The sequence below is a fragment of the Bos taurus genome, chromosome 18, assembly GCF_002263795.3.
Source record: "Bos taurus isolate L1 Dominette 01449 registration number 42190680 breed Hereford chromosome 18, ARS-UCD2.0, whole genome shotgun sequence".
NCBI classification, from domain to species: domain Eukaryota; kingdom Metazoa; phylum Chordata; class Mammalia; order Artiodactyla; family Bovidae; genus Bos; species Bos taurus.
This window is the reverse complement of record NC_037345.1, coordinates 53,257,089-53,282,077: the sequence shown is the minus strand read 5'-3', so window position 1 is coordinate 53,282,077 and position 24,989 is coordinate 53,257,089. Positions and strand designations below refer to the sequence as shown.

The 24,989-nt window shown below is 50.7% G+C and overlaps 2 protein-coding genes across 9 annotated transcripts; one reads left to right on the top strand and one right to left on the bottom strand.

Moving 5' to 3' along the window:
• Positions 1-53: 53 nt before the first annotated feature.
• On the top strand, positions 54-17,945 carry FBXO46 (F-box protein 46). 7 transcript variants are annotated; one of them, XM_059877078.1, is made up of 3 exons: positions 54-968; positions 9,415-10,025; positions 12,572-17,945. In XM_059877078.1, the coding sequence occupies exon 3, from the start codon at positions 12,730-12,732 to the stop codon at positions 14,545-14,547; it is 1,818 nt and encodes a 605-aa protein (XP_059733061.1). In that variant the 5' UTR covers positions 54-968; positions 9,415-10,025; positions 12,572-12,729; the 3' UTR covers positions 14,548-17,945. The 7 variants fall into 7 exon arrangements, with proteins under 7 accessions (XP_059733061.1, XP_005219489.1, XP_059733062.1 ...); XM_005219432.5 differs by lacking the exon at positions 9,415-10,025 and adding an exon at positions 2,604-2,802 and having other exon boundaries at positions 12,653-17,945; XM_059877079.1 differs by lacking the exon at positions 9,415-10,025 and adding an exon at positions 2,604-2,802.
• QPCTL (glutaminyl-peptide cyclotransferase like) lies at positions 7,717-24,989 on the bottom strand. Of its 2 annotated transcripts, NM_001075940.2 has the most exon segments (10): positions 7,717-7,727; positions 14,581-14,584; positions 15,465-15,478; positions 19,070-19,842; positions 20,278-20,394; positions 20,962-21,061; positions 21,162-21,314; positions 22,948-23,229; positions 23,961-24,104; positions 24,575-24,989. In NM_001075940.2, coding segments are annotated over 7 exon segments (1,152 nt in total). In that variant the 5' UTR covers positions 24,785-24,989; the 3' UTR covers positions 7,717-7,727; positions 14,581-14,584; positions 15,465-15,478; positions 19,070-19,696.

Here is a 24,989-nt window from a genome sequence, read left to right as displayed (position 1 = left end):
GGGAGATGTAGTCCGGGGCCTCCCGGACTCCAATTCCCAGCGGGCTTCGGGGCGGGAACCCGGAAGGGGAGGCTAGAGAGGAGCGAGTGGGGGAAACCCGCGTAGCCGAGGGAGCTGCAGCGCGGGGTGATGGTGAGAACCTCGAACCGGGGCCGGGGGCGCTTGAGAACCCGTGCGGGAATTCGGGACCCGGTAGCGAGAGGGAAGAGGCAGGGGCTAAAGAAGGGGCTGGATGAGGGGGAGATCGCTTGGGGGAGGGGATTGGGAGACGGGAGCCGGAGGGAATTGTAGAATGGGGGCTGGGGATGGGTCTTGAAGGTGGGGAGAGACTCGAGCTTTGGGATTGATTGTAAGGAAGCTCAGAGTTGGGGAAAGGAGTCCCGAGTTGGAGAAGGGAGTTGGCGTCCAGGCAGAGGCCCAGAAGGGGGCAATTTCGAGGGTTTTAGCCGGGAGGATGTGGAAAGGCATGGGAGTCAGTGCTAGATGAATGAGAGGGTCTGGAGGCTCCGAGGGAGAGGCCAGTTCTGAAAGCGGTGGGTTGGAGCCTCTGGATCGGATTGTGGGCAGGAGGGCAAGCTGAGATGGTGAAAGAAAGAAATCAGTGGTAGAGTGGTGTGTAGGTTAGGATCCAGGACTGTGGGTACGGTGGGGAGCAAGAGATTAGGGGCCTGCCTGTAGCGATAGTTTGCTTAGTCCAGCCAGAAACTCCCGATAAACCGGACAGCCACATAGGGTAATATGGCCAGAAGAGGCCATAGAGACGACTCCTGCACTCTTATTTCTCCAGTGGGATTTAGAAAAGTGTGGTGGTTTATGTGTATGGGCAGTCCGGCATTCAGATCTTTTCTTCACTCCTTTATGATCTGGGCAAGTGTCCTGTCTCTGAAACTCAGTGCCCTTATCTATTGTGGGAACAACATGCCACTGAGAAGAGAGGAGTCTTCATAAGATCGTCCTCCTGGCTCAGGGTAAGTCCTTAGTCTCAGAGCAGTTGGTGGGAAGTTCCCCACCCCAGGAATGTGACTTGGTCACAGGTGCTAATGGATTCCCTCCTTTTCAGTGGAGCCCCAGGGGTGTTTTCTCAAAACGTGGCACTGATCTGGGCACATCCCAGGTCAGAAACATGCGGGGGCAGGGAGAGGGTTTCCCCACAGCCATTCCAATTCCAGTTAACACTTATTTTTTAGGAAGTGCCTGGCCTTGTTCTTAGCTATTTGTATGTGCTAACTCCTTTAATTCTGACGACACCCCTAAGTTGTAGGTGCTGTTATTAGCTCTGTTCTACAGTAAGGAACCAGAGGCACAGAGAGGTTCAGCAACTTTCCCAAGGTCATCCAGCATTAAATGGTAGACGTGGGATTCCAACCTAGGCATCCTGACTTAGCATCTGTGCTCCTGTACTGAGGTTCAATGTCATGAGTAGGGCAGAGTGAGAACTGAAGCCATCTTCAGGTTTTTTTTGTTGTTGTTGTTTTTTTTAAGATTTGTTTATTTATTTACTTCTGACTGTGCTGGGTCTTCATTGCTGCCCACGGGCTTTCTCTAGTTTCGGTGAGCAAAGGCTCCTTTCTAGTTGCAGTGCCTGGGCTTCTCATTGCAGTGGCTTCTCTTGTTGCAGAGCATGGGCTGTAAGGTGCACCACCTTCAGTAGTTGTGGCACACAGGCTTAGTTGTTCCACCACGTGTGGGATCTTCCTGGAGCAGGGATCGAACCTGTGCCCTTGCATCAGAAGACCAGAGTCTTAACAAGCAGACCACCAGGGAAGTCTGAACCAGTCTTCAGTTCTGCCACTTACCTTCTCTGTGCCCTTGGGCAAGTCTTTCGGCCTCTCCTCAATCATAAAATGGGGTCAGTAACCCTAGGAAGGTTAGAGATTTCAGGGAGGTAAGCATAGAAAGTGCTTGAATAAGTGCTTGATGCATGTGAGTTGTCATTTTTTTGAACGGGAAACGCAGACCTGAGAGAGGGCGGTAGAGAAAGACTGGTGAGGGAGACACCAGCCAGACTGCCTTTTCCTTTCTCTCCCAGGTTGCTCCTGTGTCCTGACTCTTCTAGTTCCCCACCCTCTGTCCCTGGCACCTAAGCCCAGGCCTGACTCCCTGAGGGGGTGCTCAGAAACTCAATCTGTTCCCATTCCCATTCCTAGCCCCAGCCAAATATAAATAATTCACTCACCAATGCCCAGCCTGGCCCAACTCCAGGTATTTCAGTGAATAGGAGATATTTCTAACAACTGTGTTTTTTTTCTCTCCCGACTTTTTAGTCACTGGGACCTCGCAACTTGTAAGTAATTTTAAAACAGTTTGGTTCATTTGTTACAGGCTTCCGGAGTTTATCCCCTAAATTGGCTCTAATAGGAAAGCTTATGGTTAAAAGCATCAGCGTCCGGTAGGCCCACGTTCCCATCCCCACCTCTGCTGCTGTGTGTCCTTGGCCAAGTTGCTTGCCTACTCTGGGCCTCCGTTTTCTCATATGTAAAATGGGCCACATTCCAACCATGAAACTCTTGTCAGCAGTTCATGAGATCTCATGTATCATATGCCTAGTGCATATTAAGTTCTTTGTAAGTGTGATGCATTTTTATTAATTTTATTCTTTCCAGAAAAATTTATTGAGCATGTGCTCCAGAACCATAACACCAAGATTTGAATCCTGGCTCCATCACCCCCCCGCTCTGTGACTTTGGGCAAGGCATTTAACCCCCCAGGACCTCAGTTTCCTCTTCTGGAAAATGGAGGTTCATCCCTTGAATCATCCACCGTGTTGACAGAGCACCTACTATTTGCCGGCACCTGTCCCAGGTACAGGCTGCCACCCTCCCCTTGGGGCGCTTGTGGCTGTCACAACACTGGGGCAGTTTTGCATCTCTGGTGGCGTCTGTGCTCCTTTTTCTGGTGTGGGTTACTCTTCTCCTGATTCATTTTCAGCCCCTCATGCCAGTTTTGCCTGTTTGTCCTTCAGTTCAGTTCAGTTCAGTCACTGCTCATTGGTGTCCGGCTCTTTGCGACCCCACGGACTGCAGCACCCCAGGCTTCCCTGTCCATCACCAACTCCCGGAGCTTGCTCAAACTCATGCCCATCAAGTCGGTGATGCCATCCAACCATCTCATCCTCTGTCATCCCTTTCTCCTCCTGCCTTCAATCTTTCCCAGCTTTCTTGGATTTTTAACATTTTGTTTCCAGGTTGCAATGAATGATCTGGAACCCCGTTGGTTTAGGGAAAAGTTGCCAGCCTCTCCTCCTTGTACCCAATTGTCACATCTGGGCGCCCCCTGGTGATGCAGTGCTTCCCCTGCCTCCTTCCTTTATTTGTTTGTCTTAAAAAATGTGTCTGCTTTCCAAGTTACTTTGCCTTTTCCTCAAATCTTAAATGTGTTTCCAACCTGGGTTTATCTGAAGCTTTGTTGTTATTCAATCGTTTAGTCGTGTTTGACTCTTTGTGACCACATGAACTGCTTACTCATGCAGAATGATATATTATATATGTATATATATATAGGTTTTTTTTTCTTTACTATTGCTAGCAACTCTGGTAAAGCTGCATTATTCCTAAAAGCACAAGTTTTCTTTTCTTTTTTTTGATATTTATGTATGTATTTGGTGGTGTCAGGTCTTAGTGGTGGCACATGGGCTCCAGAGCACACAGGCTCAGTGTTTGAGGCACTCGGGCTTAGTTGCCCTGTGACATGTAGGATCTTAGTTTCCTGACCAAAGATCGAACCTGAGTCCCCCTGCATAAGAGGGGGGATTTTTAACCACTGGACTACCAGGGAAGTCCCCAGGTTTTCTAAAAGACTTGGCTTGTCACCTGCTCCTGACCCCTCGGTTAACATTATAATCCCCACCTTACACTCTTGAGTCCTTTCACTTACTATATTTGTTTTCCTGTAGCACTGTGAGATTTACCCTGTCTCCAATCCATGAGGACTAGGATTTCTGTCTCCTGTGTCCCGCATGTCCCCGATGCCCAGAACAGTGTCTGACACATAGTAACTGCTCTGTAAATGCTGTTTAATTACTAGGTGAGACCCAGTACCAGACAGTAACAAAGTAATGGCCATGTTTTGATTATTGGGGGGGAATAGGACCGGTTTAATTTCAGAATGTAAAATAAACAGGGAAGTGGTTTATCAAGTATAACCATCAAGTGGTTGTCAGACTCTTGAGTGGTCCCTATTTTTTTTTTTTCTTTTTTGCCATGCTGATGGGATCTTAGTTCCCTGACCAGGGATCAAACCCCTGCCTTCTGCAGTGGAAGCTCAGAGTCCTAACCACTGGACCACCAGGGAATTCCCTGTCTTACCTTTTCTTACTTTCCTTTTATTTTTTTAAAAACTTGTTTTTATGTGAACCATTTTTAAAGACTTTATTGATTTTATTACAATATTGTTTCTGCTTTATGTTTTGATTTTTTGGCCCCCAGGCATATGGAATCTTAGCTCCCCAATCAGGGATATAATCCTCACCCCCTGCACTGTAAGGAGAAGTCTTTAACTACTAGCCGCCAGGGAAGTCCATGTCTCACCTTTTCTTAATAATCCTGGTCCCTTCATATTGAAGCTGTCCTTGGTGCCTCACTGGCATTGAGCGCTCTACTGATTTGATCTCAATGAATCAGCAGCCAACCCATGGGTGGGTACTGTTACTATCTGTATTTTACGATGGGGGAAACTGAGGCATAGAGGGATAAGGACCCTGCCTGTAGTCACAGCCCTAAAAGTGAGAAAGCTGGGGTACTCCGAAGCCCTGCCTGGATTCTGTCTGTGGCCTGGATTTCTAGATGCTGAGGATTTGTATGATTCTGACCAGCTATTAGAAAGAAAAGCTTAAGAGGAGAAGAGAGACCAGCAGACCCAGAGTCCAAAAAAACCAATAAAGGGGCATGGATGGATCAGGATTGTGGACACAGTTGTAGCGGGGGTGACAGGGTGGAGAGAGTGGAGAATTGAAGGAATAAGACCAGGAGCAGTGCCATGAGGGTCCTGCCACCGGTGCCTGTTGTAGTAATGGGCAGGTACGCTCCCTGGACACCACTCTGTGCCCAGCCCTGTCCTGGCATGACCCTGACCTCTCCAACTTGCAAGATCTTCGTTCCCTGACCGGAGATTGAACCCAAGTCCTTGGCAGTGAAAGCACAGAGTCCTAACCACTGGACTTCCAGGGATTCCTGTTTCCAGCTTCTTAAGTCCAAGGCTTAGCTTGTTAATTAGCAGCCTTTTTCCTTTCTCTGTGCATTTATGGAAGCAGGTTCTCCCTTAACCTGCTACACAGCTGTCCCCGGAGCTCCCTTTATCGTCATCTGCGGAGTCCTTCCTTTTGTCTTTCTTCTGAGCTAGATCTTATCTCCTTGATCTCATAGGTTCCTTTTTCTTGGTTTTCTCCTTTACTTCTGTGAAGCAAATCCTTTGGCAGCTTCCCGAGAAAGGGTTCCTGTGCCTGTCCTGTTGGTTCTTTCATTTTGTTTTGCCAACTTGCACCTCTCACGGAAGGATTTTTAAACAGGGGAGTTCTGTGGTCTGATTGGTGTTTAGGAAGATCTTTCTGGCTACCATGAGAAGGATGGAGCCAGAAGAACTAAACCAGGCCAGGGAGCCGAGTGCGGAGGCTGGAGCAGCTGTGCCTTTGGGGAGAGAATCCAGCCTTCCAGAAACGCAGAGGATGGAGGGGAGAGAGAGAGGCCCGAAGCCAGGTCATTGTCACTCAGCCGGGACAGATGACAGATGTGGCCAGAGGAGGTCTCAGGAGGGCACCAACACGGCTCCTGGAGGAGGTGGCCTCCTGCCTTGGTCCTGGGAGCAGGATTGCCACCACTGGACTTGGCTGGACCAGCTCATGTTTCACAAGAGGCCCCCAGGAGCATCTGTGCAGAAGGCGGACAGTAAGGCAGTGTTAGGGGTTTGTTCCAACCAATAAGTGCTGTACACCTGCAATGTGCCTGGGCGTAGATTCTCCAACTTAATCGTGTGATCCCCCAGAGATCTTGTTGACATGTACTTTCTGATTCAGCAGGTGTAGGGGAGAGCCCAAGATTACATTTCTAATACACTTCCAGCTGCAGCTGCTGCTCTGAGGACCACACTCATAGTAGCCAACCACTTGGTGCTATTCTAAAAGCTGGGGATGCAGAGGTGGGGAAGAAAAAACTAGGCAAAAAATACCAGTCTGGGGGAGTCTTCATTTTAGTGAGGGGAGCTGACAATAATAAAGTTTATAGTATAGTAGATAGTAATGCATGCTAAAGAGAAAAATAAATCAGGGAGAGTGTGTATGTCTATCTGTGGCGGGGACTGCAGTTTTCAATCAAGATGTTCTCAGGAACAACAGGATCCTACTGTATAGCACAGGGAACTATATTCAATATCCTATGATAAACTATTATGGAAAAGAATGTATATATACATATATATATAACTGGATCACCTTGTTGTATAGTAGAAATTAACATGACATTGTATATCAACTATGCGTGCTAAGTCACTTCAGTCGTGTCCTACTCTTGGCGACCCTATGGACTATACCCTGCCAGGCTCCTCTGTCCATGAGATTCTCCAGGCAAGAATACTGGAGTGGGATGCCATGCCCTCCTGCAGGGGATCTTCCCGACCCAGGGATTGAACTGGAGTCTCCAGAATCTCCTACGTCTCCTGCATTGGCAGGCGGGTCCTTTACCACTAGCACCACCTGGGGAGCCCCAGTTGACACTACTTCAATAAAATAAATTTAAAAAGAAAGGTCTCATGAAGGTGATCTGAGGAGCGGGGTGAGCCCTCTGGATACCTGGGGAAGAGTATTCCAGGCAGAAGGAACAGAGAGTGCAAAGGCTTTGCAGACAGAACAAGATGATCCAGGAAAATCGCTCCGTATACTCCATGAAGGAGCTGCTTGCACTCTGGAGTCAGCCAGACTCTGATTCAAAGCTTGGCCACAAAGCTGTGTCCGACAGCAATTACTTAGCCATTCCATGCCCCCACTTTCTAACATCTGAAATGAGATTTAAAAGTAGTAAAATGATGTGAGAATTAAATGAGTTAATATTTATAAAGCACTCAGAACAAAGCCTGGCTCACCCTGAGGGCTCCAGTGTTAACTGCTGTTGTGATCATCATTTCCTCTGTAATACATTCATTTGGCCATGACTGTTTCTTTGGATGCCTGCCCCCTTTCCCATGAGCTCTTTCTGGTGATCTCAGTGTCATCTCTGTATCTCCAGCACCCAACCCAGGGCCAGCACACAGGAGGACCTCAGAATGTCAGATGAGGGACATAAAGCTGGATTCTCTAATTGGGGGTATTCCAGCAAGAGTGCTGATTGTGTGGTTCAGGTCCTTACTGATTTTTCTCTTTTCAACCACTGTCTTATGAAGAGATACATTAAGGTTTCCCACTACAGTGGTGGACTTGTCAAGCTGGCATTTTGTTGCTTTGTGCCTTGTCTGTTTTGAGGCCATAGTATTAGGAGCATGTATGTTGCAAACTTTTGTGTATGATGGGTCAGTCTGTTTTGTCACATTCTTTGTCCCTAATCATCCCTTTTTTCATTTGTCCGTTGTTAACTGTTTTTTTTAAATCAGCACTGTCACTTCTCTACTTGACTTTTTTTCTTTGGCTGTGCTGGGTCTTTGTTGCTGCATGGGCTTTTCCCTAATTTCAGCAAGCGGGAGCTACTCTCTGGTTGTGGTGCACGGGCTTCTCATTGCAGTGGCTTCTCTTGTTGCAGAGCGCAGCCCTGTAAGGCACATGGGCTCAGTAGTGCCGGCTTCCCGGCTCTAGAGCACAGGCTCTATACTTGTGGCCCACGCGGGCTTAGTTGCTCCACAGCATGTGGGGTCTTCCCAGATCAGGGATCGAACCCGTGTCTCCTGAATTGGCAAGCCGATTCTCTACCACTGAGCCACCAGGGAAGCCTCTCTACTTGACTCTTGGTTCTTATTTGCCTGGTCAGTCTTTTTCCATCTTTTGATTTTCAGTCTGTTTGGCTCCAGATGTTTTTCAATAAGAGGATCTTCACGGAGCATTGCCTTAGGGTATGGCCTTGTTCGGAGCCCAGTGTTTGGGAAGTTAGAGAATTCTGCCCTAGTAACCTCTGACACAAATAGAATATTTGGGTGTAAAAGAGAGTTTACACTGCCAGGCCTCCAGGCTTTTGAGACATGGAGCCTTAGGGCAGGGAACTTTGATCCATTCCGGCTGTGCTGGGCAGTGTTGCTGGGGTCACCATGATGACCATGATAACTCTGACCTTTCCTCCCATGGGTTCACTATTCAGTGGAGCAGATGATCCATCCCTCGATAGTGACAATGGACAGAGCTAGGTTTGGGGAACCCAGAGGACCTCTCTGGGCAGGTGGAAGGTTTCTAGAAAGGGAGCTCAGGGAAGGCCTCCTGGTTAAAGATACAGGCCCATGAAAGTTACATTTGAGCTAAGACCCAAATGGTAGAAGGGATAGAGCCATGTGGGCTCGCTCTTTCTTTTCTGGGGGGAAAGCATGCCAATCAGAGGTAACATAGGAGGAAAGGGCTTGGTGACTCTGAGGAATATCCAGCAAGGAGGCCAGTGTCGGACCCCAGAGGTGGAGCCTGACCCACCCTTAGGGGGTTAGCTTCCTGGAGGAGAGGATGGCTGAGCTGAAACCCCAGAGAATATATAATTAAATAGAGCACAGCAATCTAAAATCAGATTCCCTGGGTTCCCATCCCTGCTCTAAGTCCCACCAGTTATGTGTGACCTTGAGCTAGTTAGGCAACCTGACCTGCCTCAGTTTCTTCATCTATACAATGGAGATAACCACTCCTGAGGATCAGAGAAGGCCTCAGTATTCTAACTATTCTATAGGCCAGAGCTGGTGCTTACCTGGGTCCACTGGGGGCATGGGAAAGTGGGGAAGGATGAGGCTAGAGTTGTAGAGTATCTGGGCTTTTCCCCAGGGGCACTGGGGAGTCATGGTAGGTTCTGAGCAGGGTAGGGACAAGGTCAGGTTTATATTTCGAGAATACCCTTCTGGCTCTGATGTGCAGGATGGCTGGTAGCAGACAGGGTGGTGGGAATGGACAGATGCCTGCAGTGGAGTGTCTCTTGAGCCAGCCTGGCACTGAAAGTGCTGTTCAATAGAAACAAGGTGAACCTTACATGTAATTTAAAATCTTCTAGTAGCCACATTTAAATCAAAAGAGATGAAGTCAATTTTAAACATTTTAACTCATTTATATCCTAAATAGTCTCATTTTAACAGGTAGCCAATATTAAAAAAAAATTATTAAAGTATTTCATATTATTTTCTTGTGCTATTTGCGGCGCCTGTTTAGAAGGGCTGGCCTGAGAGGTCCTTTTGGCCACGTGGCTTGAGCCTCGAATGCCAGGCCCAGAGGCTTGGACTTGATGCCGACGACGACGGTTCTGCCCATTTGTTTTTCAGGGTGAGGTGATCCTGCTGCTCCGTTTCCCCCGCGGGAAATCTCTCCCTCCAGGTTTCCCTACCAAAGCTAGGCACTTTTCAGATCTTTCTGCGCCCTTCCTTTCCTCCGGACCTGGAGTCTCAATCCCTGAACTGCTTGGCCCTTTAAATCTCAGCTGTCAATCAGGGCTCCTGTTTAGAGGAAACGTCGTAATAAACCTTTCCTTGATTGTCATGGCTTGGGTCCTGGCCTCGTTCTTCCGTTTAGCAGGAAATTAGGAATTGTTCCACACTCTCTTGCACTTGACTGTTTCCACACCCCGTTCATCACCTCTCGCCTACTCCACCCTCTTTCGAAGTTGGGCCCCTTCGCCAAGGCCTGCCTTATATGGGCATGGCTCCGAATGGCCGCCGCTCATTGGCTGGGGCCATCACGCGCACGTCTGTCAACAAAGGGGCGGAGGGAAACCAGATGGGTGCCGGGCAGGCAAGACAGCTGGAGGGAAGGAGCGAGGGGGCGGGGCCCTCTTCTCTTGCGCATGCGTGGGTGCCGCCTTCTCCCCGCAGGGGGCGCGGCGCGCCGGTGGGGCGCTTTGAGGGGGCGTGTCTAGGTTTCGAGAGTAGCCTTAGAGGTTGGTGAATTCCAGGGAAGCTGTAATAGGAGGGAGTGGGGACATTTTTCGTGGGTATGGGGATACTTTGGGATTCTCTTGAGTTTAGGTGGCGCCTTGGGATTTGAGTTTGGGTTCCCATGTACTGTGTACTGTGGAAGATTCGAATGTATTGTAGGGAATCGCCCATGTGGTTTGGGTGTTTGATGGATAGAGGATTTGGGGAGCCACGGAGAGACTTAGAAGCAGAGAGTCCCATGTCTGGACCCAGAATGCATGCGCTTTCGGCTCTCCCGACTTCCTCCCTGTCTGGGTCCGGACAGGGACTTAACCTTTCTGCCCCTCATCTGGACTCGGACAAATAACACTCCCTGCTTCCTAGGGAGGAGCGAGGATTAGCAGGAGTTGTTAAAACAGTACCCAGTAAGCTCATGTCTGCATATTAACATTTTGTGAGGTTTCTTTGGGAGTATTTTGGAGGTTCTTTTGACTTTGAGAAATAAATGGTTTGGTATTAGTTTTATGTGTGAGGGAGCATTGATGTTTTAGTTAAGTTTTGCGGTCGGGGGGCCTTTTGTGGGATTAGGAGGTTTAGAGAGAGTTTGAGCTAAGAATAGAATTTCAGGAAACTGGTCTTTTGGGTCATCTGTGAGGTTGGGAAATTGCTGTGTGTGTTGGAGTTCTTGGTAGGCATGGGATTTGTGTGGGTCTACATTGAGATTGAGGCTTTCTGAGCTGGAGGGGATATTTTTAGGTTTGGAAGTTGAAGATTTTGAGAGGGTCTGGATGTTTTGGGTTAGGATATATTTGCATCTGTAGAGAATGAGTGGCTTTTGCTGTGGTAGTTTCTATTCCTGGACATTTTATTTATTTATAATTTTGTTTATTTACTTTTGGCTGTGCTGGGTCATCATCACTGTGCAGGCCCTTCTCCGGTTGCAGCAAGCAGGGGCCACTCTTGCTGCGGTGCACAGGCTCCAGGGCACATGGAGTCAGTAGTTGTGGCTCTCTGGCTCTGGAGCACAGGCTCAAAGTTGTGGTGCATAGGCTTCCTTGTTCCGAGACATGGGGGATCGTCTCAGATCAGAAATCAAACCCGTGTCTCCTGCATTGGCAGGTAGATTCTACATTCTTTACCATCAAGCCACCAAGGAAACCCTGTTCCTGGACATTGTAGATGTGTTGGTTGTTGGTAAACTTAGCCATCTATAGGTTTTAGGGGCTGTGTGGTTTTTTTGTTTTTTTGTTTTTGTTTTTGTTTTAAGCAAGAAAGAGATTTCAGCAGGGGCTGTGTTAGGAGTAGTAGGTGGGATTGGGAATTATGGGGGGCAAGGATTCTTAGGATTAAGACTGGTGTCTGTGAGTGCTTGGAGGTGCTTGCAGGCTGTCTAGATCTTAAAGCTATAGGGCCATGAAATAAATGGTGATTTAGTGGTGTCTGTGGTATTGCCTGAATTTAGAGGAACCATATATACTGCAGAGGTCAGCAAACTTTTTCCATAAAGGGCCAGATAATGAGTATTTTAGGCTTTGCAGGCCATATGTTTTCTGTCACCTCTACTCAACTCTGCTGTGGTAGCATAAAAGTAGTCATGAACAAAGGAACATGTTTCGATAAAATTTTATTTGCAGAGACAGGCAATGGGCTGGATTTGGCCCGTGGCTCAAAATAGTACAACCAGGAGTCAGCAAACTACTTTCACTGGTCTGTAAGCATGTGGAAGTTTTGACATTTGAAGAGTGTCTTGGTTTCAAGATATCTGGAGGGAGATGGCCCAGGGAAAGACTGAGGATTTGAGACTGTTAGTTCTGCAGTAGAACATAGTTGGGTCAGGCTCATTAGCAAGACTGCCTCCAGATTAGGTCATGCACACAAAGTCATTGCAAAATAAAATGGTCACTATTACAAGCCCTAAATTGAGAAATCTGGAAGCCAAGTTTGAGGGCCTGGTTTTGCAATATACAAACCTTCCCCACTCTAAGCCTCAAATTCAGCAAGTTGGGAGCAACTTGAAGAAGCTAGACTAGAAAGCCCTTCTCATGCCAGGGGTCTACGTTTCTGCTTAAAGGAATTACCTGCAGTCTTGGGGCAAGTGTGGTGCATTTTCCTGGGTGAGGATCCACAGCTATAATAGATCCCCAAAGAGCCTCACAACCGGAACCGAGTGAAGAGCTCCACTCTTAAGGACCTCTCTGCCTCCTGCCTCCAATCTTCCCCTGCCCAGCCCACCTTGTTCCTTCCTCCATGGGTTCAGGCTCCCATAGCTGTGGGCAGGGCTGGGAATTGTCTTTTCAGGAACTTGTTACTGGGTGAGCAAATAGAAGAAGGAGGAGCTTTCCATCAGTTGGTACTTTAAATTCTGTTTAAAGTTCTGGCAGCGGAAGGCCTGTAGATCGTGAGTAAAACCAGTCAGGCAGTGGAGGGTTGGAGCAAACTGCCAGCTCCTGTCACACTCTGGGTATTACAGAAGCAGGTCCCAACCTCTCTGCAGCCCTCCATTTGCTCATCTGGGTCAGGGCGGGGCGGGAACAGGATCTGAGTGGTATAGCCTGGTCTGTCTCCTCAGGTCCGAAGAAGTTGAGGTCAGAGAGGAGCTGACAGGGCTGGCTGTTCCCCAGCTCCCCCACCCCCTCTTCCGTGTCTCCAGGTGACCTGTGGAGCCCCCCACCGCCATCCAGGCCCTGCGATGTGGTGAACCCCCGCCTGTCTGCCACCATCCCCAGAATGGACCGAGGTGGCCTTCTGCCCTTCCAGCTCTGGTGCCCTCGGCCCTTTGGCACCTACTCCCAGAACCAGCCACGCCCCCCTTCTGCCACCCTCAAGCCCTCAGCCTGCTCCGAGCCGGGCGGTGGGGCGGAGCCAGAACATGGCCCTGCCCACTCTGAGAACACGCCCCCGGTCTTGGCCTCCGATGCTCCCGCCTCCCAGCCTGCCCCGCTCCTTTCCGCAGCGGCTGCTGGCGACGAGGGTCGAGTCCTGCTGGACACATGGTATGTGATCAAGCCGGGGAATACAAAGGAGAAGGTAGCCTTCTTTGTGGCCCACCAGTGTGGTGGGGGCAGTCGGGCCAGCTCCATGAAGGTCAAGGGGCACTGGGGCAGTGACAGCTCCAAGGCCAAGCGGAGGAGGCGCTGTCTTGAGTCTACGAAGGCTCCGCCCGACCCAGGGGGACAGGACGGGCCCCCTGCCGCAGAGGGGGCCCCAACCTCCGCCGGGGAGGATGTGGACCTGCTCTCTGTGGCCGAGATGGTGGCCCTGGTGGAACAGCGGGCCGCCCTGGCCCTGCAGAGCTACCCGCGCCCCAGCACCCCAGCGCCTGTGGTCTTCGTGTCGGCTGAGCAGGGTGGGCCTGGCAAGGGGCTGGGATCCGAACGAAGGTCTGGCGGCGGGGACTGCAGCCGTGTAGCCGAGGCAGTGGCCCACTTTGAGGCCCAGCGGGACAACCCTCCGGCCAAGGGTCTCCGCAAGGAGGAGCGGCCTGGGCCAGGCCCCGGGGAGGTGCGCATCGCCTTCCGGATCTCCAACGGCAGAGAGTCCCGAGCACCGGATGGCAGCTTACCCAACGGGAGCGGGGGCCGGCCAAGTTGTGCCTACCCTGGCAGCCCAGGTCCCGGAGCCCGGGCCAAGGACAAGATCACCTGCGACCTGTACCAGCTCATCAGCCCCTCTCGGGACGCCCTTCCCAGCAACGTGGAGTTCCTGCTGGCTAGGGCAGACGAAGCCAGTGAGGGTGAGACCCCCGCCCCCGCCAGGCCCGAGGACACTCCCCCGGCACCCCCGCCACCCCCTGCCCGGGACTGCGGAGCGTCAGGCTTCCACGTGGATGTGGTGGTCACAGGAGTGGTGGACGAGTGCATCTTCTTTGGCAAAGACAGCACCAAAAACGTGAAAGAGGAGACGGTGTGCCTGACTGTCAGCCCCGAGGAGCCACCCCCACCAGGCCAGCTCTTTTTCCTCCAGTCCCGGGGGCAGGACGGGCCCCCTGAGCCCCCGCCAGCCGACTCACCGGCCACAGCGCCAGGCCCGGACGATGCCGAGGGGACGGCCGACACCTCCCTGTGCCGCCTGTACCGGCACGTGTCCCACGACTTCCTGGAGATCCGTTTCAAGATCCAGCGGTTGTTGGAGCCGCGGCAGTACATGCTGGTGCTCCCAGAGCACGTGCTGGTCAAGATCTTCAGCTTCCTGCCCACGCGGGCCCTGGCGGCTCTCAAGTGCACCTGCCACCACTTCAAGGGCATCATTGAGGCATTCGGCGTGCGGGCCACAGACTCGCGCTGGAGCCGCGACCCACTCTACCGCGATGACCCTTGCAAGCAGTGCCGCAAGAGATACGAGAAGGGCGACGTGTCGCTCTGCCGCTGGCACCCCAAGCCCTACCACCACGACCTGCCTTACGGACGTTCCTACTGGATGTGCTGCCGCCGAGCCGATCGTGAGACCCCCGGCTGCCGCCTGGGTCTGCATGATAACAACTGGGTGCTGCCCTGCAATGGGCCGGGCGCTGGTGGGGGCCGGGCTGGCCGCGAGGAGGGGAGGTGAAGCCGGGGGAGGGGGTGGGGAAGAGCCCACCACGCCCACCCCCACCCCCTCCCCCTGGGAGCCGAGGGTCAGGACTGGGTCACCAGCCCATACCCCCAACCCAGGCAGCATGGATCCCCCTCCAGAACTAAGATGGGGTTCCTGGGGGTGACCAAGAAAGCACTCCAATTGACCCCTACTGGTTTTCTACTCTTCAGATCCTCAAGTTGGGTGTTTTTTTTAATCAGCATCTCAATTTCCTCTCCATTCAGCCCCGATGCCCTCCCTGCCACTCTCCGTACCCCAGGGACCCACTAGCAGGGAGCAGACGGCAGCTAATTTTGGTACTACTTAAGGGTTCCCCCATTCTGGCCCCCTTGCATTCCCTCCCCCAGTTCTTTCTGGAGTTATTCTTTTCCCCCAAGAGGCCGCAGCACCCAGGGTTTGTACCCTTCCTAACCTGCTACACCAGGGCTCACCTCCTCTTTAGGAGTTGGGGGCCATCAGATCACAGATCACGTTTTGACACTTTTCATGGCCACCTGCCATTTCTAGACATTTTCCCCATTAAAACAATAAAAATCAGTTTTCTCCGTAACCTCAAGCTATCAGTCTCTCTAGGTCCCCAAGAGGAAAACAAAAGTTGAAGTGTAAAACTTATCTTCCAATATTTAAGCTATTGCCATGACCCCATCCCACCCCCACCCCACCCCCACAAAAAAAGCTGTGAAACCCTTTGCCTAACTCTGGACAGCATAGGGGGGCCGGTGGGCAGGGACTAAGGGTTTCAATATCTGTTTTTTTTCCTTCCACTCTGGGTACTTGTTCAGGTGTTAGAGGTCTCTCCATCCCCCAGCCACATATTTTTTTAAAGAATCCTTTAGTGAACCAAGACCTTGACTTTCAGGCAGTTTGATCTGGAGTACTTTTGTTTGTTGTTTTTTTTTTTTTTAATTTGGTTTTGTTTTTTCATCCTTGTGGTTCTGGAAAGCTTCTAACGTGTGGCATCTGACCAATTTTGAATTGGTCCTTTCTATAAAATCAATATTTATAAGGCTGGGCCCAGACTGGTTTGTGTGTTGTTAAGGGAAGCTGTTTGGAAGAGAAGGAAGTCATGGGCCAGTTCATGGTGAGATGGAAAAAGCTGAAAGAATCCTTAGCCAATTCCCTTGGACTGAGATGACTTGACTCTTCATCTGTGTCAGTTTGGATTCAAAAATCTCAAAAGAGTATTAACAGAAACTCAAACAGGGTAGCTTTTATTCCTTTAGAAACTCAGTGTTGGGCAGGTATGGTGGCCCTGAAGTCACTGGGAGCCCAGACTCCTTCAAGCCCACTGTTCCATTATTCTTTGCCTTTGGCCCTCAGCCTCATGGTCCAAGATGGCTGCTGAAACTCCACCCATTACTGTTTTGTGGGGAAGGGAGTCTCCTTCCTCTCAGAAATACTACACCCTGCTTCTGTGCACAGCTCATGGATCGCAACTTTAGCCACGTGGAAGGACTGCACGGGAGACGGGAATGCAGACGCTTAGCCAGATGCATTATGCCCAACCGGAAACTCATAAAGATCCCTGAAATAAAAGTTTTAAGATATTCAGCTAATTATTAACTAACAGAAGAGGGGGAAATGGATATTGAGCAGTGGCTAACAGTCTCTGACATTCTTACCAAGGAATCAAAATTTCCAGAGATGAGGATATGTCAGAGTAGTTATTTAATACTTAGATTTTAGAATCAAAGAGACCTGGATTTATAACTTGGCTTGGTTTTGTGGAATTTTGGATTCCTGTAAAGAGAAGGCCAGGTTATTTGGACTCTCCTGCTGAAAACAGGAAGTAAAATCTGAAAAGCCTCAAATAGCCAATAAAACACAGTTATGGATATACTAAGCCAAAAATTTAAGGAAAAGGTCCATAGGGGTCCTAAAGCCACTTTTGCTCTGAGGGCATTTGCCGATGTTAACAACCCTGGGTTTCCAATTTGTAGCCTTATTGGGACAGGCCAGCAGAAGTCAAAGCCTGCCCAAGGTGAAGAATCTAATAGGAGCTGGGATCCCACCAAACTACAAGCTCAGGTAAGACTGACCCAGAACACTGCAGAGAAGGTAAGGAAAGAGGGGGGAGGAGGAAATGAACCCTGAGAATCTGTGGTCACAGGCTGGCCCTTGGCTTGGGTTTGCAACCCAGTTTTGCATCACCTATTGTGATCCAGGGTACTGAGATGTCTAGCAGAAACAAAAAAATCCTCTGGTGGAAGGAGCTGACACCTAGAATCCCCACCAATGAGCAGTAAGAGTCAAATAACCAAACACACATGGAAATAAAGCAGCTGCAGTGGCCACAGAGCAAAAACAGACCCACAAAGGCTGCAGGTGGTGGAACCATCAGTCAAGATTAGAAGAAAAAAAAGAGCTTGGAAATACATGCAGGGAACCCAGACCTGAATAATGGCCTAGCCAAAATGAAAGGAAAAAACCCACAAAGGTATATAGTAGCCAAAAGTAAAAAACCAGTGACTAGGCTAAACAAATCAGACACAATGAAAGAGTTATTCAGCTAGAGCAAGGTCTGAAAAAGTGGCACAGAGACCAAAAAGAAAAAAATGTAAACGGTTATGGAGGATAGAGGAAGTCTAACACATTTAACTGGCATCCTAGAATCAGAAGAGAAAATGAAATGGTGCGATGATAGTATGTCAAGACACAATGATTGCAAATTCCAGACTGATAAAAAGGTGGGTACACGCAATGAATCATAGGCAGGATAAATAGAAACAAATACCTAGACACATGCAATGAACATGTCCAGCTGTGATCTTCAGCAATTGACTTCTCTGAAGCTCAGTTTCTTAATCTGAAAAATGAGAATGTTGGACAGTTCCTCAGAAGGCTGATACACTAGAGTGCTCACTGGTTGTGCCCATCAAAGACCCCTCTTGGGCCCTTCATAGTGTGAAGCTGGGGGAGGCTGCCTTTCAGGGACAGATGGGAGGTGGGGAAAGCATTACCTTGTCAAGCATCGGCAGCCTCATCTGTAAAATGGGCTCATGATACTGACCCCAGATTCAAGTGGAAAGCCCTGCCCAGTGCCTGGGTGTGGTCCACTCAGCAAGAAGACTTACAGGGAGGCCTGGAGGCCCAGGATAGAACTGAACAGTTTCTTCTAAAGCTGAGGTGATGGTTTCACCTACCTCTGAGATGGCTGTGATGATAAGGAGATACATTGTAGTTTTAAGTGCTTGGCATCATGAAATGAACAAACAGGAACTCTCTGATTTGAGACCCTCTTACTACCCTAGTTGTTGATATCTGTCAATTTCCTTTCTGACTTCTGGCAATTACACTTCTAAGAGGCTGTTAGTCCCCCCTTCTAAACTTCATTGTAACTTGCAGCCAAATAAAAGCCTCAGGAGGAACTACTTTTTTGGTCAACCATCTGTTGGATCAGCACAGGTGATTTTTAGAAAGAGGTAGGACACGGGCTTAGGAGCACAGCTGTGGGTGAGGATCTGAACTCTGTAAACTACAAACAGTTTGTAATTCTCAGCCCCGGCCACTTCTTTTGCAAAATGAGAACTGAAATTGTCCCTCAGCCCACAGGTCCTCTTGAGTCAGCCTTGAGTTGTCTGGGAAAGCCAATGTTCACCTTCACACTTTTAAGGTTTTTTTGATGTGGACCATTCTTAAAGTCTTTATTGAATTTCTCACAATACTGTTTCTGTTTTGGTTTGTTGGTCATGAAGCATGTGGGATCTTCAACTAGGGATTGAAACCGCCCCCTGCATTGGAAGGTTAAGTCTCAACCACTGGACAACCAGGGAGGTCCCCACCTTCACTCTCTAACCCTCTACCCTGGCCTGGCCTCCCTGCGGCCTACCAAGTCTCCATCAAAGTCACAAAGTCAGCAGGCACAGAGCTGAGCACCACACTCCCTGCCTAAATACTCTCCTAGGCTTTCTTTGGAGCAGGTTTGCTAAGCAGCTAGAATGCACCAAACTTATATCCTTAAGGACAACATGTCCCAAAGTGCTGATCAAAGTGAAGATTCCCCAGGTGCTTATAGAGTTCCAGCCTCTGAATCTGCTTTTTGTTGTTGTTGGCTTTGCTGCGCAGCTTGTGGGACCTTAGTTCCCTGACCAGGGGTCAAACCCAGGCCCCAGCAGTGACACGCCAAGGCCTAACCACTGGACTGCCACGGAATTCCCCTCATTTTTCAAAAAGCACCCCACTTGCATCTGAAAATTAGATAGGGCTGGGAAATAATTCCTTGGGCCATCACTAGAGTTTGCAGTTACACATGACATCTCTCGTTCCTGTGCTCACAGCCAAAAGGGAAAGGATGGTTTGGTGTAACTATTTTATAGTGAGTTTTAGATCAGACCCATTTCTACCATAAGCACTTTTGAACTATCAAAACCCAATGTTTCCCAACATATCTCCTGAGGTACCCAGATTCTGTGAGGTGCTTCCCAATAAAGGGGTTCCGTGGTGAAATACTTGGGGGAAACATTGCATTCCTACTCTGGATGAAAATCGCACACCGTGAAATGAAGAAATTCATTTAATACTGTTTCACCCTGCTTTGGTCCCCTTTTTCATGCAACACCTATGTACGCTAGTTGTGCAGAATATGTTTTGCAGAAACACTGGTCTATCAGCCATTGGAGGTGGCAGAATCTGGAGTTCCCAAGGATTGGCTTCTCCCTCCTCTGTCCCTGCTTACAAGCAGAGCCTCGGTGGGCCCCACATGCCACGTCCGTGTGGGAGTTAGGTTTGGACCGGTGCAGTAGCAAGGCTGCCATTCTGGAGAACGAACTGCCATGAAAACAGAAGCCACAGAATTCATTTGGTCGAGGGTATTGCTGGTCCGGATGCCAGTCCACGGTCTGCTGATTAAAACTGCAAACGGCACTCAGTCCCCTGTAGATGTGCAACCCGAGCGTTTCCTCAGGACAGGAGCCTGGCTCGTTCCTTTGGCTCTCACCCCATGGTGATCTCTCTCTCTCTTCCATGTCTTTGAAGAGTGGCAGCTTGAGATCAAGAAAGAGCATCTTCCAGTCGGAGCACAAACAGAGCCGAAGGGGTTAGAAAGGGCAAGCCAGCGCATCCCAGAAGGGCCTTGGCCTGTCTCCTGCTGGGCGTTTCTCCCTCAGAGTGTCCCCTGGGCAGGCTAGAGCCCCAGGTACTCAGCCAGGAACACGGCCAGGATGCGGCTCAGGTTGTGTACCGTGGGTGGGTGCAGGTTGGCCTCGGAGTCATCGGACGTGTGCCAGACAGAGGGGAAGGGTGTGGCGATGAGGTGGAGCACGGGAACTCCTGCAGGGCAAAGAGGAAGCACAGCCCCATGTGTGGCAGGCCCATGCCTGGGGAAGTCTGCCTCCCCGCGCCCCCCACATTGTGCCACTTGAAGAACTCTGAACAATTATTTTAAGTGTGTGAGGGTACGTGTTGATTAAAAAAAAAACACATCCAATACATTCATAACACAAATCAGAAAAGCTCAAAACTTCATGGCTTATGAAAAGACTAGAAGATCTGAACACTCGCTAGTGCCGGGCACTGGTCAAGGTCTTTACGTTCAGTCCCCTCAGCAACTCTTGAGATGGGGGGGGGGCTGTTAATTATCCCCATTTTATAGATGAGGAAATTGAGACACAAAGAGGTTAAGCAATTTGCCACCAGTCCCCAAATCTAGGAAGGGGCCAGGTCCTACCTGTGGCCCCCCTGTCCCCCAGTTCCCATAGCAGGTACCTCGGCGGAGGAACGGGATGTGGTCGTCTTCCACGGAGCCGGGGGGCTCCCCGGTCTGGAAGTACATCACTTCCCAAGGATGAGACTGCAGGAGGTTCAGACGGTGCAGGCGCTTCTCTGGATGTGGTGGGGATTAGAAGCAGAAGGTCAGCCCCTCCAGGGTCAAAGGTTCCCCTGCTCACAGATCAGAGGAGGGTGGGAGGCCTGGGGGTAAAGCACTGATCATGCCAATAAGGATGAATGTTACTTCATCATTCTGGGATAATGTCAGATACCCCAGACTGCAGGCTGACTATGTTCCTGATCTCATTTAATCCCTTCGAGTCTAAGGAAGCAGACACCCCCATTATTAGCATTGAGTCTAAGGAAGCAGACACCCCCATTATTAGCATCATGCCCATTTTATAGGTGGGAAACTGAAGCTCAGGGAAAGGAGGCCACTTGCCCAAGCTCACACAGCTGGTAAGAAGGAAAGCCAGAATCTGAACCCAGGGCTCTCTGACCCTAGAACCCCTGTCTGTAATCACTTCATTTGACTGCTATGGGATCTTTTGTGTTTCTGCCCCAGTGCTTTAGGGAGAGGCTAGAGAGGTGGAAGGAAAGCTGGATGGCCCCTCAGAGGCCAGGTGCCTGGTCCTCTCTCCAGCATCCCAGGCAGGTGTCTGCCTATACCTTCACCCTTACCAATGCTCCTGAGCCGATGGAACCAGCGGGCCGTGCGAGGGAAGTGACTGTAGAAGGTCGGGTTGGGGGCTCCCAGGAGATCAAGAAGCATAAAGAGCTCCTAGGGAGAGAAGTCAGGACTGAGCAGCCCTGCGGGATGCTGCCAACCTCATGCCCCCCTCCTCCCACCTCACCGGCACCCAGCAGGGCCCTAGTCTTACAATAGCCTGGATCCTGGTGGAGCCCAGGCCGTGGGGTGTAGACTCCATGAGCTGGGCCAGGTGCCGGGAGCCATAAAGCGAGTCCTTGGGTCCCCACTGCTTCAGTGCCTCTTCACCATCCAGGAAGATCAGCTGCAAGGTCATTGGCGCTGCCTGTGGGGGCCAGTGGTCAGGGCCAGCTCAGTGCTAGCCTGCCACCTCAACGCACCCACATTTCCTGCCTGTTTGCACAGCTGACTAGGGCAAACAGTCTCCTCACTTGTAGAACCTGATAGCCAAGAGTACAGTCTGCCTGGATTTAAATCCTGGCTGGATTGCTCACTAGCCAAGCAGTAGTGGGTCAGTTACTAAGTTCTCAAAGCATCGACTTCCTTATGTAGAAATAGAGTTAATACCACTTCTCATAGGGTAGGATTTGAACCCGGGTCCTAAGACAGCACGGGTTTCCCTGGTGGCTCAGTGCTAAAGAATCCACTTGCTAATGCAGGAGACGTGGGAAACGCAGGTTCAATCCCTGGGCTGGGAAGATCCCCTGGAGAAGGAAATGACAACCCACTCTAGTATTCTTGCCTGAAAAACCCCATGGACAAGGAAGCCTGGCCGGCTACAGTCCATGGGGTTGGGAGGAGTAGGACACGACATAGCCTCTGAACAACAAGAATAATAAAGCAGCCTAGGACAGTGCCTAATGCATAGTAACTAAATAAGGATTAGCTCTGATTGTAAGAGCTATTCCTCAAGTTCATTTGGCAAAAGAGACAGATCCACAAATAAATAATTGTACAAACAATGAAATGAAGTCGGGCAAATGCTTCTAAGAATAACAGGGTCCCGAAACATCCTCCAAGGGGGTGGGGGATAACCTGGCCTGGGGAACATGTTGGGTCTGCTGAGAAGGGATGTTTGCACTGAAGCTGAGGAGGACCTGGCCTGGCAAAATGGAGCAAAGGGAAGCGTGTTCCCTGGTGAGGAAGCAGCATGGACCAGGACTGGGGACAGAGAAGGGGCCAGAGAGGTTTGAGAAGAGGCCCTAGGGCCCAGCAAGGGCCAGGGAGCTTGGGCTCTGTTACAAGGGCGCTGGGGTTTCAGCCATGGAAGGGATCTGAGCAGGATAGAGGCATGAGGTGCTTCCATTCATTCCATACATTATTACTGACATCCTACTTTATGCCAGGCAGTATTCTGGGCAGTGTTCAGGGAATACACAGGAAATAAACACAGCCAAGGGCCCACCTATCTGAAGCTTATTCGAGCTTGGGAGACAGACAAACAAATCAACCTAAAGCCCCATGAGGCATGGGATAGCGACAAGGAGCTATTTTATGGTGGCTGGGAAGGTCTCTTTAGGAAGTCTCTTTGACATCAGAGTGGACCCCTGAATGAAGGGTGGGAGCCAGTCAGGAAGGTATCTGAGAAAAGCACATTGTAGGCAGAGCAAACAGCAAGCGCAAATGCCCTGAGGTTGAGAGTGAGGTCCACAGAGGAGGTGGGAGGCTAGCATGGAGTGAGTGAGGGATGAGGGGTGGGAGAGGAGACCAGAGAGATGAGAGGGCACACCTCATGGGCTAAGAGAAGGACTCTGGCTTATTCATGGAATGACATGGGAGCCATGGGAGGGTTTTAGGTAGAGAAGGGACAGATTCTGACATTCGGGAAATGGAAAGACCCCCTGGACTCTGGTGTGGAGTGGAGGAAGATAAAACCAGGGAAGGGAGAGTGGCAGTATGGACCAAGGAAGAGACATCCCTCATTCACCCACCCCTACCCTAACCCCTGCTCTCCTTACCCTCTCCTTGGCTTTGCCCAGCTCCTGGTCAAGGGCTTGGGCCAGCTCCAGTAGCAGGGAGCAAGGCACTGCCGAATCCGTGGCCCCCACAAAGGGGGCTGAGTCAGATGGGAAGAGCTTGGAGTCATAATGGCAGGCAAGGGTAAGGTGGCGGGCAGCCCCTGGGTCCAGCGTGGCCACCACATTGCTGAAGTCCAATGGCCCCACGGGTGTGGAGGCAGTGAAGGAGTCGAGTTCTATATGCCAGCCTGCTGAAAGTGTCCGCAGCGTAGCCTCCAGGAACTAGTGGCAATAGAGAAGAGGGAGGGTGGGTGGGACTGGGGAGAAGGTCAGAAGGGCCATGTGAACCATGCTGAGCAGTCAGGTTGGCTCACCAATACCACTTTGGTTGAATCATTCCCTTGAGACACTTCTGAGTACCTACTAAGTGTCAGGCATGGAGTGCCCCTATTTCTTGAAGCCCAAACTAATCACAGCTCACCCTTCCATAGCACTCACTCTGTGCCCAGTCCTTGTTCTAGGAACCCCTATGGAGTGGGGACTGACAATGGTTCCATTTTGCAGATGAGGAAACCGAGGCACAGAGAAGATGAAATTAGTTTAAGGTCATACCAAGTGGCTGAGGTGGATTTGAAGTCAGGCAATGTTCAAATGACTCTCAATGCCTTCTGGGGAGCAATATAGAGCTCTGGAGCCAAACCATTTGGGTTGAAAGCATACCATTTATTGGCTGTGGGATTTGGGCAAAATGCCTAACTATTCTGGGTGTCAGTTTCCTCATCTACACAATGAAGATCAGATTGGTACCCACCTCGTTAGGCTCATAGGGCTGTTGCTGATGCATATAATAAGATTGGGGGAGGCGCAGTATAGAGGGCAGTGGTCTGGTGGTTAGCAGAATAGAGCTCCTATTAGCTCCAGGCAGACCCCCAGCTCTGCCACTTGGGCAGGATACCTATTTCCTATTCATTGATGGGCTGTGGGGTCAGGAGTTAGAGGTGGGGTCCTTTTACCTTTCTCACTTGGAGATTGCCCGGGCTGCCCGGAGTCCGTACAACCAGCAGAGGGCGCAGGAAAGTGTTCCAGAGACGGTGAGGGTCCAGTTGCCCCACTACCCTCCGCACCCGAGCTTCGGGGAGGCTTCCGATCAAAGGGCCCTGAGGAAGCAGGTAGGGAAGAGAAGAGCAGAGCATGAAAACGACCCTCGTTCCAACCATATCCTGGAGGCTGCCCTCCTCTTCCTAGTCGCAGCCTCCAGCATCAGAGGTTTCTAGAAGTCCCTCCAAACCCATCCTGCCCAGCCCACGGCAATCCTGATGGGGGAAGTCTAGGCCCAGCGAGAAGGGACTCTTCCAAATATCTGACTTTAGGATTAGAACCCAGAACTCCAAGTCTTACTACTCCAGACTCTCTTACGGGGTAACCGCTATTACAAAACAAGCCCGAAGCCTCATTGCGTTGGAAAGGGGTATGCGCTCTAAGAACGGAGACGGCGGCACCGCAGCTAGGGCCATATGGTACAGACAAAGCCAGGTCAACCCAACCTAGGGTCTTCCCGTGAGACCTTGGGGAAGGGGAGGCAAGGAGTAAAGGGTTCCGCAGTGCCCGTGTCCCCGCCTGTCCTCACCCGCAGCTCCCGCCCCAGCGGTAGCTCTTCAGTCTGGCTATGCCAGATCCTCCAAATGGTATAGAACACCGAGGCTACCGTCAGAGCCAGCAGCAGCTGGGGCAACAGCTGTGCCCGCGGTATCAGGCGGCGCTTGGGCGGTGAGGGTCGCTCCAAAAGGCTGCGTTCCCCGACCTGGAGCCGGGGCCGCCCGCGGCCCCCGGAAGGCATGGCAGCTTGGCCCTGAAACGGGTCGGAGACGGCGGATAGAGTTAAGGCCCAGCCAAGTCCCGCCCCATGAAATAAGCCGGACCAATGAGCAACAAGAGCGGCTGCACCATCCGCCCTCCCGCGAGCAGTAAAGCCAATGGGACTTTCGGCCTGAGGACTGGGCTCCTTTCCTTCAGGGAGCTTTGGGGGTTGGTTCCCCCGGGTT